Source organism: Astatotilapia calliptera, chromosome 3, assembly GCF_964374335.1.
Source record: "Astatotilapia calliptera chromosome 3, fAstCal68.1, whole genome shotgun sequence".
Classification (NCBI taxonomy): Eukaryota; Metazoa; Chordata; class Actinopteri; order Cichliformes; family Cichlidae; genus Astatotilapia; species Astatotilapia calliptera.
This window is the reverse complement of record NC_137424.1, coordinates 65,466,794-65,481,954: the sequence shown is the minus strand read 5'-3', so window position 1 is coordinate 65,481,954 and position 15,161 is coordinate 65,466,794. Positions and strand designations below refer to the sequence as shown.

The window sequence follows — 15,161 nt, the reverse complement described above, 5'->3', positions numbered from 1 at the left end:
AATCATGGAAACGATCTTGCGATCCCCTATGGGCTCAAATTGTGGTCATAAATATTTTGTACTTGTAAATCAGGATTTGTATGTGTAAAAAAGAATTTGTGTGTGTGTGTAAAAAAGATTTGTATGTGTAAAAAGAATTTGTGTGTGTGTAAAAAAGCCAAACCCATGTGTTCTCTGATTGACATGACATTGGCCAATCAGATGAAAGGACGAAAAATAGGGTCACAATTCGTACTTGTAACTTGAAACTTGAGTGCAGACTATCTCACGTATTTTTTGGCTAAGTCCACACACAAATCTTTTTTAAGCACACACAAATTCTTTTTACACATACAAATCTTTTTTTACACACATACAAATCCTTATTTACAAGTGCAAAATATTTGAGCCCATAGATCCCCCCGTGCTGTCCCTCACACCCTGTGCTGCAGATTGCATTCAGAATCCTCGTACCATCACCCCACCCAACTAGGTGGCAGTGATAAACTGATTGTGGGGGCTGACCACAGAAGAAGACGAAGAAAACTCGACTGTCATTGTATTTCCCATCATCCATCGCGGCGTTTTTCTCGTTCCAGCTGTGAGGAGCGTCGCTTCTGAGGACAGTGACAGGCAGATGTGTGTGTTTCTCACAGCAGTCGGTTTCTAAACGGATCGATACAGTGTGTGTCCGGGGCCATCGCTGAGCTCGGTGACGGCGGATGCCGCTGAAAGCGCGGAGCTCGACCCGGAGGAGGAGAAAGAATCCGGATGAGGAGCAACCCGCGGAGCCTGCTGCTTCCTCAGCTCAGGTACGAAGCTAACAGGCATGCTAACAGGCTGGGGGAAGCCGTTTGTTTGAACCCGGCTAGCTTTGGTTAGCATGTTGGTCTGGTAGCAACCTCGGCATCGGTCCTGCTAGAATATGTTGTAAGTAATAAAATAAACAATATAATGTTTTAAAACATCATTGTTGTTATGGAGAAAGAATTAAAGAGTAAAGCCAAGTAATTAAACGCAGATTTTTATAATGACCGTAGAAAATAACAAATGTGGGCTAAATGCTAACAGGCAGGGAGCTTCTGTTAGCCAGAGATAGCATGTAGGGTTTTTAAGCAACGATGAGCATCCCTAGCTTGAAAATCTTTAAACAAAAAAAACATATTTAATTTAAACAATTAGATTTTTCGCGAATAATCTTTGCAAAATTAAAGGTCTTTATAGAATTGATAGAATTAAACAAAATGGAAGGCTTAGGTAACAGCTAGCTGGTGTGTTAGCAGGCTAACAAACTCAGGGGAGTCCTTCCGTGTCGGTAATTGGGTGAATAATTAGAATAATAATCAGTGTTAATATTAATACAACTGTGTGAAGGGTTTCCACAGACGGAGGGTTAAACAGACGGATGATTTAAACAAACAGAGGCTCTGACAGGTGCAAAGTGTTTACCGCAGTGTTCAATCCTGACTGTGAGCTTCAGTTAGTCAGTGTTAGCACGCTAACATAGTGGCTACAAGGAGCATCAGTGAAGTATAAATCTATAAAGAACAGCACCACAAGAGGGGCTTTGATTTACAGTTAAGTTATTTTTCAATAAAAAGTCAAATATAAAAGCAGAAAGTCAAATGGGTAGCGAAATTTAAAGAGTGACAAAGAAGCAGTAGCTGCTAGCTGTGTTGGTGCCACAGCTTTCCTGTGTTTTTAGATCAAAGTGAAGCACTGGGGAGCCATGTGACCTGATTAATTTGTAATCCAGGACTTTGTTTTTGTTCTCAGCAGGTGTCATTTCACCTGTACTCAACAGTTCTGAATCCTGAAAGCTGAATAAGGACACATTTCTTCCTGCGTTGTTTGTTTTCAGGTGATGGCACCGACGCGAATGAAGCTGCGCGTTCGCCGCCGTGACAATGCAGCCGCAGGTGCTGCAGGACGTGGTGCTGCGCTGGAGGAAGATGAAGAGCAGAAGAGTCGAGAGAGTGGCAGCAGGAGGAAAAACGCTAGCAGATCTTCTACTGCGGCCACATCCTCCTCGTCCTTGTCTCCACCCGCGTCTTCCGCCTCAACGTCAGCACGCCCCCATCTGATGGCAGCAGAGGAGGCGTCGCCTGACTCCAAGTGCCCCATCTGCCTGGACCGTTTCAACAACTTGGCATTCCTGGACCGCTGCAAGCACCGCTTCTGCTTCCCGTGCATCCAGGAGTGGTCTCACAAAAAGCCAGAGTGTCCGCTTTGCAAGCAGCCCTTTGCTTCAATCTTTTACCGGAACCAAGCTGAGGATGACTTCAAGGAATATACGCTACGCTCAGCGCCCCCCAGCAGCAGCGTGGCCGCTACTGTGGCAATGGTGGCAGCGATGGCGTCAGCTGCAAGAAGCAGCCATCAAATGAGGCTAATGCTGAGGCGGCACCGGGTGTCAGAGGCTGGCGAGACAACAACAAGGAGGCGGCGGAGGGAGAGAGGGGCCAGAAGGGCGGAGGAGAGGGCAGGGAGTTGGGAGTGGTACCTCGATTCCCCTCCCCTTCCACTCCCTCCTCTTCCTCACCCTCCAGTCGTTGCTGAGGACAGTGAGGATGGGGAGGAACAGAGGATAAGAGGAGGTGCTGATTTGGTGGAGCGCGGTGTGATATTTGAAGGACTAACAGGCCTTGGAGGGGCAGTGGCACCCATTGCCCCCAATGACCGGGCATCACGGCGACTGATGACTCGCTTAGCGGCAAGGCAGCGTTTGCAGCGTGAAGGTGGAACCGTGCGTCGACTTAGGGAGAGAGAGACGGTGGCTTTTCGCCGTGGCCTCTATCGCTGTGGCATTCGGGTCCGTGGGGTTGCCGGAGTACACGGCAACGAGGGACAGCGTGACATCACGGCAGATAGCTTCCGTCGGAACCCTGCCCACTTGAACAGGCTCCGCCCCTGGCTGCGGAGGGAGCTCACGGTGCTGTATGGCTCGCACACCTCGTTGGTTGACATCGTTCAGCGCATCATCATGGCAAGGCTCGCCCGCCACGGCCTGGAGAATACACCCAACATAGAAGAAGAGTTGCGGCCATTCTTGCTGGCACGCACTGAGCACTTCCTGCATGAGCTCATCAGCTTCGCCCGCTCGTCGCTCAGCCTGGAGAACTATGACCTGCAGGCGGTGTACGAGCCACCGGACGCTGCAGTGGAACTGGATGGGATGAGCAGCTCGTCCGATGGCAGCTCTGTCATTGCCATCTCCGAGGGGGAGGATGAAGAGAGGGGGGCAGGGGGAGGGTCCGAGGAGAGGCTGGGGAGGGAGGTGGGAGCTCAAGATGACCCCATCCAAACAGCGAGTGTCCTTAGCCTTTCGGGTTGGGACGATGAAACCCCAGGCCCCTCCTACTCCACCGCCGAGCCTTCATCTTCGTTCAGTCCTGCCCTGCCGGAGGCAGCCAATCAGGATGGAGGAGAAAGGCAGGGAGAAGAGGATGAGTGTCTCATCGTTGGGTACAAGAAGCCGATTGCAGAACGGACGCCAGAGTTGGTGCAGCTCTCCTCTGACACAGAAGAAGAGGAGGTAGAGAAGAAGAAAGAGGAGGAGGCTCCTCCTCCCCCCTCTGCAACACCTCCCCTCTCTTACCTACCAGCGATCCCTCCCTCCACATCAGGTACTTACAGAGAGGAGCAGGACAAGGGGCAGAAAATTGGCGAGGTGGCAGGACAGCGCTCACGTGCACGCTCATGGTCAGGGAGCTCTGGTCGGAGCAGGAGCTCTGTGTGCACGCTCAGCCCGGCGACGCCTGGAGAGACTGAGCGGCAGCAGGAGATGGGGAGCTGGAGAGACAGGAAGTCCACCAGTGAGGCAGCAAGAGAGAAGAGGAGGAAGAGAAGGCAAGAACGCAGCAGCAATCAGCACAGGAAAAGTGGCACTCTGTTCAACCCAAATCGCTCCATTTATCCCGCCATGATGCGGCACCGCTCCTCGCCTCCGTTTGACTCCAGCGCTGACTCCAGCTCCCCGCCGTCGCCCAGCCCGCCGGACTCCAGCTGGGAGTACCCCTGCGCCCAGGTGTCCCCTCTCACCTCCTCTGCCTCTTCACCATCCCTCTCCTCGTCCTCACCACGTCCTCCCCCACCACCACCGCGGACGCCACCGACGCCCACGCTGTCCCCCAGCGACAGCGCTCATCACGGAGAAAAACCCGGCGGGAAAAGGAAATGCAAGAGCCGCCACCTGGACAACAATGTCAAGGATCCCACATGGAGGCCGAGCGGCAGTGGCGGTATTCGCAAGGAGAAGAGGAAAGAGAGGAGGAAGAGGAAGGAGCGAGACAGAGGAAGGAGAAGGGAGAGGCACAGGCGGGCGAGCAGTGGCTACGGTGGCGAGAGGTAAGAGGCCACTGGATTTATTATTATTATTATTAGACTTTCCAGAAGAGTGTAAATTATCAGTGGTCTATTATTGACTGCTTTTGACAAATTTTGATTTGCAGGATAAGCCGGTTTCACCCACCACCCTCACCTCTGATTTGGGTTTCATTTGACTTGTACCGTATTTTTCGGACCATAAGGCACTCTGATTTTCTTCAAATTGACAAAAAGGTTGTTTTAAAATCACAGGACAGTGCTTTGAGTGAAAAACTTGAGCTACTAAGTTTTTCGGTAATTTGACACATTTATTTTGCCGACTGAAGCTACCACAAAGCGCGACTTGCACAAGCAGACATGATGTCACTGGTTGTATGGTGAAACTAAGAAACATTTCCTACCTGGGATGTTACCTGTTGGTTCTCATCGTTTTGACCTCTTGTGATTTTCAAAATCATGTAAATGAATTCCCCACAGGGGATGTGATTTTGAACCCATAAATATTCATGTAAAAGCGTTCCCGCAGGCCAGTGGTGCCTAGCAACATTGTTTATACATTTTGATGTGATGGCTGCTTCTAGCTAGATCTGATTGATAGGTAAACAGAAGAAGCAAGTGTTTAGGTTTTGAAAATGATTATCTTTGGTTAATCACTAAGCTGCAGCTCTTTATTCAGGGGACGATGCACGAAAAATGAATCCTTTACCACGAGAGATCAGCATTAACGTATTCCTCTTTATTCTGGAAACAGACACAGTTTTGTTGTATTTTCTTAAGTTTAAATGAACCTCAGTCTAATATTAATGTTTGGGATTTTCTTTTCAGCAATGAAAAGGCTTCATGTTCGCGTGTTGTTTCTCCTCTTACTGTTGATTTCTTTTTTTAGAGTTGCTTTCCTGACTCTAAAACTGTCAGCTGAAACATCTCACCAGCTGTTGTGTGAAGTGCTCAGCTCAACAGATGAGGAAGACCTCTCAATAGCTTCCTGTGGTTCAGGTGTTTTAATGACGTTTCCAGAAGTTGCTCACTCCATGCTCTCCCTCTGCAGCAGCCGGAGGTCCAGACAAGACCGCAGCCCCAGCGTGGAGATCATCTACGAGGGCACCATCACCGCCGACGGGGCGCAGCCTCCTGCCCACAAACGGCGCCGGAAACGTCATCGCAAGGCTCAGCAGAGCAGGTACGAGGTGTCACACTGCTGGGAGGGGAAAAAAAGGTTTGTTTTAGCACGTTACACAAATTCATACAGCTGACAGTAATTAACACGTAAAGAAGAGTCTGAGACGAAGCGAAGTGGTCGTCACCTGATTAACTGTGAAATCAGTTATTTTAAATGAACACAGTGATGAAACACTTCTGTTGATCATTATCAGGTGTACCGTTTGCACAGGTGATATCAGTTTTTGAATGTGAGATGTTACACATCCACTCTACAAGTCTTTGTCAATCCCTGCATCACACTTTGCTCACAGACGGGGAACAGAAATGCTATTTAGAAATTACAGGCTGCTACATTTCCGCTGCTACATTTCCAGCCTAAAGGTGGATTTTTCTGCCTGTATTTCTCTGGTTTGTTTAGGATATATTACTTTCTTTCGAGGAGGGGGCCTAAGGGTACATCTTTCGCCATCTTACAATGCTGTGATTGCAGCCATTCCCCAACTCTCTGTGAATGGTACTCATGGCCATTGATCAGTGGGTTTTGGTCAGTGGTTGTTGATCAATGGTCATGACAATTTGCATAATTAAGATTAAGGAACTGACCTCCCAGCCCATTGTTCCTTCAGTGGGCTGGTTTCAGTCATTATGCAAATGTACTGTTTATAACAGGGGTGGGCAATTCTAGGCCCTGAGGGCCGGTGTCCTGCAGGTTTTAGATCTCACCCTGGGTCAACACACCTGAATCACATGATTAGTTCGTTACCCGGCCTCTGGAGAACTGCAGGATGTAATTTAGCCATTTAAATCAGCTGTGTTGGTTCAAGGACACATCTAAAACCTACAGGGACACCGGCCCTCGAGGCCTGGAGTTGCCCACCCCTGGTTTATAAGATTTGGGGAAACCTGCAGTCAGCTGAGACTGAAGAAGTCACTTTGATGAGTGACGAAACCTTTCTCCCACAAAACGCTACGTCCAGATGAACAGAATCAGCTTTTGGAGATTTACTTTCCTGGATGATTGAGAATGCATCAAGACATTACTTTCTTTGTTAGTCCAAAAGTGATCTGCTGCACTGCATCTTCTTTTCAAGGGAACCCCGGCTATCAAGACATGTTTGCGTTAAAATATGTACTGTGCTTTCAATAACACATGTGGTATTAAAATACGCCAAATGTTTTCCTTTTAAACACATTTTATATAAAACCATTTACCAGTAGGCTGCCATTGTTATTTACTTCTCAATACACTCTGGGTAGTGACGTCATATGGTTGCACCGCATCGAGTTCACAGTTAGCAGTGCACTGGAAATGGCTTCTGTTCAACCTTTCCAGTTTGAACCAGATCAAACCAAGAGAGCGAATGAAAATAGTCAACAAGTACTTAGTTTAGATGAAGATGAAAACAATCCGTCACACGAGGACGAGAGAGTGAGGGAAAACTACTGGTGTCTATGCGGCTACTGCTTGCCAATGGCAACGGCGACTGAGAAGGTTTGTTGTAAAGTACCAAAACTTTTTTAAGCCGTTTGTCTTAAAATCCAGATGTTCTTTGGGCAGCCATGACCGGTATCTGGTCTTTAAGTGATAACATGATAAATCGTGCTTCCAGGCCCAAAGTTGTCTGCATTTAATAAGACTGTTGTGTTTTTAACATGTTTTAATGTTTTGTATCTTGTTCGATTTAATCTCAACAAGCCCCTAAAAACAGTCAGTGATCACTGTCGGCTTCGCGTAGTTTTTATTACCGCTAATCATTTTAAAGCTCAGTTTTTAAACCCTTACGATGTAACTACAGACCAGCCCATGCAGCAGTATATTAATGACTAACCTCGTATTGTGGATGGATTATCTTGGTGGTTCTCCTGATGTTTGGTTCGTTTACAGCATCCTGCCATGAGCTGTGTCGCTAGCGGCATGTAGCACATCATTATATACCAGCTAGCCCAACTTCAGTAACCCTACAAACGTCACTGCTGTTTAGTTTTCTGTCTTCATTTATGTTGGAAGTGATAACAGAGCTGTACGTTTACGTTTTTTTTTTTTTTTTTTTTTCCAGAAATCTCTGTCAGAACATGATCTATCGTGTTTCACCTGTCTATCCAGTCGTTAAGTGATGACGTGATGAATCCTACTTCCGGGCCTAAAGTAGTCTGCGTTTAATATGGCTTTTGTGTTGCTAACATGTTTAATGTTAAGTATTTTCTTCTATTTAAGAAAAGCTCCTAAAACAGTCAGTGATCACTGTTGACCTCCCTCGGCTTTTATTACCGCTAATCATTTATTTAAGCTCAGTTTTTAAAACCTTAGGATGTAGCTACAGCCCAGCCCATGCAGCAGTATAAGAATGACTAACCTCGTATTGTGGATGGATTATCTCAGTTGTTCTCCTGGCTAAAGTTTGGTCCTTTTACAGCATCCTGCCATGCGATTACATTTGTTCCTGACCACCGAGAACACTCACGGTAACTTTTATCCAGTGAGAAAAAAAGTTAGCTTGTTTATATTATGCTAACATAGCTGTGTCGCTAGCGGTCACGTAGCACATCATTATATACCAGCTAGCCCAACTTCAGTAACCCTACAAACGTCACTGCAGTTTAGTTTTCTGTCTTCATTTATGCTGGAAGTGATAGCAGAGCTGTACGTTTTAATTTGTTTCCAAAACCCCGCAGTCAGGACATGCTATATTGTATTTAGATAGAAGCTAGCGAGCTAACTTCCTGCTAACTTCTAACTCCGTTAAATGTAATAAATTCCGTTTTCATGGATGCCTGGATGTTAAACTCAATTAACTCAATTGTTAAACACCTGGTAGAGCAGAACGCTGATCATTTTATTAAATATGAAAGACTTTGGACAGTTTTTCTACTCTCAGTAATGCCATAGTGATCGTTTGATATATGGACCTGCAGCGGAGTTTAGACCCAGACACGGCTAGTGACGTCAGACTTGACGGGATTTCCACCCTGCAATGTTAGTGATGACGTCCAATTCCAACAAAGTGCCAGCAGCAGCAGTATTATACTGCAACAGTTGTAACACAGGCATTATATCCAGTAACGCAGTCTAAGTTTAAGGACCTGCAAACGGTGACATCACCGCAGCTCTGTAACATTTACACCAAACTTTGCAAACATAAGTCCTCTGTTCGTTAGCGTTCGTCCTCCAGCTTTACTGTTTATATTATGCTAACATAGCTTGTCGCGCTAGCGATCACGTAGCACATCATTATCATTAGCCCAACTTCAGTAACCCTACAAAAGTCACTGCTGTTTAGTTTCCTGTTGTCATTTATGTTGGAAGTGATAGCAGAGCTGTACGTTTTAATTTGTTTAATAAATCTCTCGGTCAGAACATGGTATATTATATTTAGATGGAAGCTAGCAAACTAATTGCCTGCTAACTTCTAACTCAGTTAACGTAAATTCCGTTTTCATGGATGCCTGGATGTTAAACTTAATTGTTACACCTGGCAGAGCAGAACGCTGATCATTTTATTACAGATGAGCAAATTTAGACAGTTTTTCAACTCTCAGTAATGCTGCAGTGATCATTTGAGTTTGGGCCCAGACATGGCTAATAACGTCAGACTCAAAGACCAGATAGTGCTGGTCTACCAAGTCGTAACCAGGTCACTAATAGGCAAGTTAATTAAAACTGTTGTTACACTTTAAAAAACAAAACAGGTTAGCTGAACGAAAGCACCGATGGAAAACTGCCGACAACCAATACACGTCCTCGTCCCAGAATGCATTGTGTGCGAAAAAACATGGCTGGCATGGCATGGATGGAAACCCGAACAAAACACGCATTAGCAGGCTCTAATGCCTGTGTCTCAATCTCACGGCCCATGTCACCTCTACTTGCGAAAATTATTACTCTAAAAATTTTATATCAAGGCAATAGGCAGAGTGTTACAGGCATAGCCCTAAAGAATGTAGCCTCATGGGCAGTTTAGTCCATGCTGCAGGGAGAATGGACTGCCATACCTGTTGTGTGCAAAAAAAGGAGAGTTGAAAAGTACAAGTTGTCACCGAGCAGAAACGGGAGCTGGAAGCATGTAAATATAATAATGACCACTGCAGCCAAAAAGAGTGCCTGACAAGTCCAGTTGTAAGTAAGCTATTAAGACTTGACTGTACACGGTGTTCATGTGAAACAATAAGTTCCAGTGGAGTAGCGTTTCAACGCCTCTCTCTGTCTCTCGCTAGCAAAGTTGACGCAGACAACAAAGTAAAGCTAGTTTTCGGCTACAAGCTCAACACGGAACCTGGCGTATTAGTCAGAGGTCCCTTTACTACGGTTTGGAGCCACAGACCTGTTTTATATACGCGTGGAATAGTTTTCTATACAAGATTGCTGCAAAAAGTGCAGTCTTACCTAATGTCCACTCTACTGTTACTCATTTATATTAAGATTTAAATATCTAGTTGGTATTGGTATGGCGAGTAACCTTCAGTAATAGTAATAAATCACACAGCAATAGTACATTCATGTATTTGGGTCATTAATATACTGCAACAACATGGGAATAGAGCAGCTGCGAGAGAATTCAACATTAATGAATCAATGGTACGGAAGTAGACAAGGCAAGAAGAATGAGTTGAGTAAAGTTTAAGTTATCTGACTGTTTTGTTTCCCTTAATGCGCCTCATGGTCTGAAAAATACGGTAATTTTTAAGGTTGCAGCAGCGTGGCGTTCAGAGTTCAGCTGTTTAAGGGTCAACATCAGGTTGTAGCGTGTAACGGATGGTAAACATTAATATCATCTAACACTTAGCAGGTATTTTGTTTGTCTCAGGGAATTTTGTGATGTCATTATCTCTTTTCCTTTCATGAATGATGCTTCAATGTATCCTCTGCTAAATGAGGCAAGTAAGGAAGCATTGAAACTCCTTTCCTTTGTGTTTAGAGAGTTCATCCATCTCTGATGATGGCTCCACTTCTGTTGCCTTCCTGAGGAAATCTGCCTGTTTGACTTAATATTTTATTGGCAGAGCTTCCATCTTTTGTTTCATTATTAACCTTCAGACACTGTGTCTGCAGAAAAGCTTGATTATAGCCATCTGCGGGGAACATTCACGTAGGTGCAGAGACTGCAATTTTCTTGTCCAATTTCATTTTTGTTTCTGGTGATGCAAACATGAGTAGAATCTACTTTTTTGTTCAAAACGTTACTTTAACCTCCTAAGACCCGAACTCTTCCACGACATGCATTTTAATTTTTCTTTGATATTTGGGCATATTGGGGCCTGATGAATGTAAAAACAAAGTTTTTTTTTTTTAACCTTATTTTTGGTTTTAAGAAAAATAAGAGCCACATATGAGGATATTCGTTTCAAATTTTGATAGAACAGTGGCAGTATAATGTCCTCGTAAGTGGATATCAGGCCCATGTAGAGCAAAATTGAGTATTTTAGTCTAAATAACCCAAAATGTGATGTCCACATATGTGGACGGCAGGTCCTAGGAGGTTAATAACAAAAGAAATGGCTGAACTTTACAATTTCCCCAAATAAAACGTCCAAATTTGAGGTTTTTCACCTTGTAAAGCCTGAACAATTAAATAAATGCCAAAAAAAAACCTGTTTGTTGAACCTTTTACTAGGAAGAAAAAAGGAAAATAAATATCATTTTGCAGATACAAATTTTAATTTAAATGAATAATTTTTGCTATTTGTGCAGATGGTTTCTTAAAAGTTTTATTTGGGTTTTTCACAGATACGATACACATTACAGGATTAAATATGTATTATTTGTAAGCTCCGTAAGTACAGTAAAAATTTCCAGGAAAAAAAAGCAGTTTTAACCTCTGCTAAAAATTGACACCAACTCAGTTTTGTGCTTACTGCAGAGTTAAAATGTGTTCACCAGTCCAACAAATGTCATGTGGGTGTCTTCTGCACTAATAAGGCTATAAATGCTCACAAATGCTGAATAAAATCTTTAATAACGTTAAGATAGGCAGCACGGTGGTTAGCACTGTTGCCGCACAGCAAGGTCTTGAGTTCAATTCCACCATCAGGCCGGGGTCTTTCTGTGTGGCGTTTGCATGTTCTCCCCGTGTTTGTGTGGGTTCCCTCCGGGTACTCCGGCTTCCTCCCACCGTTCAAAGACATGCAGCTTGTGGGGATAGGTTAATTGGATAATTCAAATTGCCACTAGCTGTGAATGTGCGAGTGAATGTGAGTGCGAATGGTTGTCTGTCCCTGTGTGTTAGCCCTGCGACAGACTGGCGACCTGTCCATGGTGTACCCCGCCTCTCGCCCTATGACAGCTGGGATAGGCTCCAGCGCCCCCCACGACCCTGAAAAGGAGAAGCGGAAGCGAATGGATGGATGGATAACGTTAAGATTTTTACCACAATATGTACTTCAGGTGGGATTGATCTATGTATTGATCCCTTTGTAGAAGAACACCATTATTGATCACAGAAGACTCAAGTGATGAGGGTTGTTGCTGTTATTTATTTCTGATTTTATTCTGATTTTATTTCTTTGTCTTTCTCTCTGTCAGCTCTCCGGTCATCATCACCCTGGACAGCGACAGCACCCACGACGACGCCAACAACAAAAATAGCGGCAGTATCAGCAGCAGCCCACTCAGCAGCCAGCAGACCGTCGACTTCTCAGACCTTCCTCCGCTTCCATTGGTGCATTCGGCCAGTGTGGGCGGCGTTTTGGACGCTGAAATCGGAGAGCTTCCCGTTGACATTCTGGACCGAGGATACGATGGGTCGGACACAGAGCTGGCGGGCCGTTCCAAGGCAGCTAGACTGATCGCCATTGACAACAGCGATCACGAGGTGGACGTGGAGAACCTGGATGTTGATGTAGAAGGACCAATCAAAGCGACAGATCCAAAGACACCCAACGCCGACAGTCACAGAAACATGGGCTCTGTGAGCGTGGGCTCTCGACCAATGGGAGACCAGGATGCTGCCCGCGTAATGACTGATCTTCTTCATAAAAGACATACTGAAGCTTCAACCTCTGACAGCCACCTCTTGGCCTCCATCCTAAGTGACCTGGACAGGATCGCTGCACCTAAACGTGAAGCCCCGTTGGACATTGACGCCAGCTGTTCCCCAGACTCCAAAAAAAGGCGCTACCGAGATCCGTGTGGCGTTAGTCAGGCTCATCAACAGCAGGACAGCTGGAAATCCACTTTCTCTGAGGAGCAGCCAGTCCAGAATCAGGACGCTACGTCCATAAACTCGCCATCTCAACTCAAGCAATGGAAGGAGGGGAGGGATGCCCCTCCGCTCCTCAGACAGGCCAGCCCGGTTCGGTCATACAACAGGAACACGCCGCCACCACTAAAACACAAAGATGCTGGGAGTCCACGCCGCTCCCCTATCTTTAACAAAGACCTCCACTCAGATCACACCTCTGCCGGACCAATTCTGCATAGTTTAAATCCCACCGACTCCTGTTCGCCCGCGAAGCTGCCTGACAACAGCGAGTCCATCCCGCCCATTTCTGCACTGAAGAGACATCTGACCAGCACGTTCGCACTGAGCAGCAAGCCGGCCAACATGAGCAGCGTTTCAGCTGCTCTCTCTAAAGTCCGAGCACTAACCACTGACTTCGATCGCTCCGGTCACAAACCTCCTGTCGCTCCCTCTTCCTCTTCTTTTGCGTGTGATTCGACTCCCACGGCTTCTCGTTATTACTCCTTAAACTCCTCAGCTTTACATTCCACCAGGGAGAGCACGATGGGAATATCTTCCATCCTCTCACCCGTCGACTTAAATCCTGTGAATTCTTCATCGGACATTGATTTCCACTCAGCTGCTGGCTGGTCCAAAGAGAAGCCAGCTCCTGCTCACTCTACCTCCGCCAGCTGCAGGAATAAGACTCACAACTCCTTCTGGGCATCACCCGTTGACTTTCATCGATTCAGCAGTGCTGCTGGAGGTCCCCCGGCACGTAGCGGCATGTACTCAGGAGTCAACTCTCACGACACATCACTTCCCGTTTCTGTTAGTGATTCCAGGACTCAGAATGATGTCTCACCCCCTAACTCCCCCTGTTCCAGTAATCTGACTCTAATTGGCTTGACAACAGCTGCCACGCCGTCCACCGTGAACCTGCTTCCAGTTGACTTCCACTCCTCCAGTCCGGCCTCGGGAGGACGGACAGGCGAGGAGACGGCGTCGGTGCTGAACTGCGAGGGAAAGCCACTCTCGGTGGGTCTTGTTGCACCTGCTAACTTGCATTCGTCTTGTTTGATTGACGGACACTTGAACCACACAGCCTTCTCCTCCTCCTCTACTCCCTCTGAACACAGCATTACATTCAACGCCTCGCACAGAAAGTCCGAACTCGGCATGGACCCGAATCTTCTCCGGCCCCCCAACCACGTTGATCCTGATTCAAAACATAACCTCCCCCCTGACTCTGAGCCTCCACCACCAAAATACGCTCAGAGGGACTTTGAGCCCCACATGGACAATCACATCATCTCGGAGTATAACTCCACTTCTACCACTGACACCCATCCATACGAACGCTCCGCCACGTAGGACACGATGAAACGAGAGATTTAAATGTTCGGAATAAATGTCAGGGACAAACTGTTGCATTATACTTTTCGCATCATTTTTCATGAACCATTTATAAACTTGTTTATTTAGAATTTAACTCGAGTACAAACACATTCCTAGTGACTGATTTTCAAAATAAACTTGTTTTCTGAGGCAGCACCAATAAACTGATTGTTTAGACATGAGCACTGTCATGTACTTTTGTATTACTTTTATTATTTTAATCGTTGAGGCAAGCGGGTGAAACCCCCTCCAAACCTCGCTATCAATTGGTTGGTTTTTGTTTTTTTTCCCATGTTCAAACTGCTTAAGAAAAAAAAAAGTGTAAGGATGAGTCCAGAGTGAAGCGCTCTCAATCACATGTAGTCCACAAAACCGGTAGCTCTAGACTAAAAGTAAAAGACAAGGTGTAAACCTGAACAAAACTGGCCTTTTCAGGGGAATGATGACTGAATTTGGTAATGACACTCGGACACATGCTTGTGTAAGTGAGTGGATGTTTGTGCGTTTACATGTTCTGTGTGCAAAAAAAAAAAAAATCTGAATAAAAGTTTGGTTTTAAAAAAAAAAAATCTTTTACAGTAATGTAAAAAAAATGCTTTTTTTACTCAAATGTATGAGCAATGTTGGCAGTGGCTTGTAAAACAGATGGAGAAGTAATGACTCATTAAAGCTTTCTGACTCATCATATATTTGAATGGAATTTGGATTTATGTACTGGGGTCCATTGCTTAAAAATACGTGACATTAGCTTATCGTGGTAACGGATCTTTTTTTCTTTTCTTTTTTCAAACTGGTTACACTGGTGTGTTCCTGCGTTGTTTGACAATGAAAAGTAAAAGAAACACAGACCTCCAAATCACTAACTTGCCCACTCCAGCTCCTCTCCCACAGGGGATTTGTAGAAAAGGGCGGCTGCATTTATTTTCACATTAAACATAAAGTACGAACTTACATGGAACAAATTTGACTTACGATTTAAAAAAAAAAAAAAAAAAAAACCAACAACACGAAATCTGACATGCCTGACAATGAAAGGTAACAAAGACATGCAAGTCATTAACTTGCCCACTCCAGCTCCTACAACCAAATGAAAACAGTAGGGAAGAGGGTTAGCTCAACCCTCCACAACTCCCAAGCTAGCAA

The 15,161-nt window shown here is 45.5% G+C and overlaps 1 protein-coding gene across 3 annotated transcripts; it reads left to right on the top strand.

Annotated features, from left to right (window-relative positions):
• Positions 1 to 567: 567 nt before the first annotated feature.
• LOC113019454 (uncharacterized) lies at positions 568 to 14,705 on the top strand. 3 transcript variants are annotated; one of them, XM_026163181.2, is made up of 4 exons: positions 568 to 791; positions 1,841 to 4,326; positions 5,354 to 5,485; positions 11,984 to 14,705. In XM_026163181.2, exons 1-4 carry the CDS (start codon positions 702 to 704, stop codon positions 13,992 to 13,994), a joined length of 4,719 nt encoding a protein of 1,572 aa, XP_026018966.2. In that variant the 5' UTR covers positions 568 to 701; the 3' UTR covers positions 13,995 to 14,705. The 3 variants fall into 3 exon arrangements, with proteins under 3 accessions (XP_026018966.2, XP_080154891.1, XP_080154892.1); XM_080298765.1 differs by having other exon boundaries at positions 5,354 to 5,521; XM_080298766.1 differs by having other exon boundaries at positions 771 to 909; positions 5,354 to 5,521.
• The last annotated feature ends 456 nt before the right edge of the window (positions 14,706 to 15,161 follow it).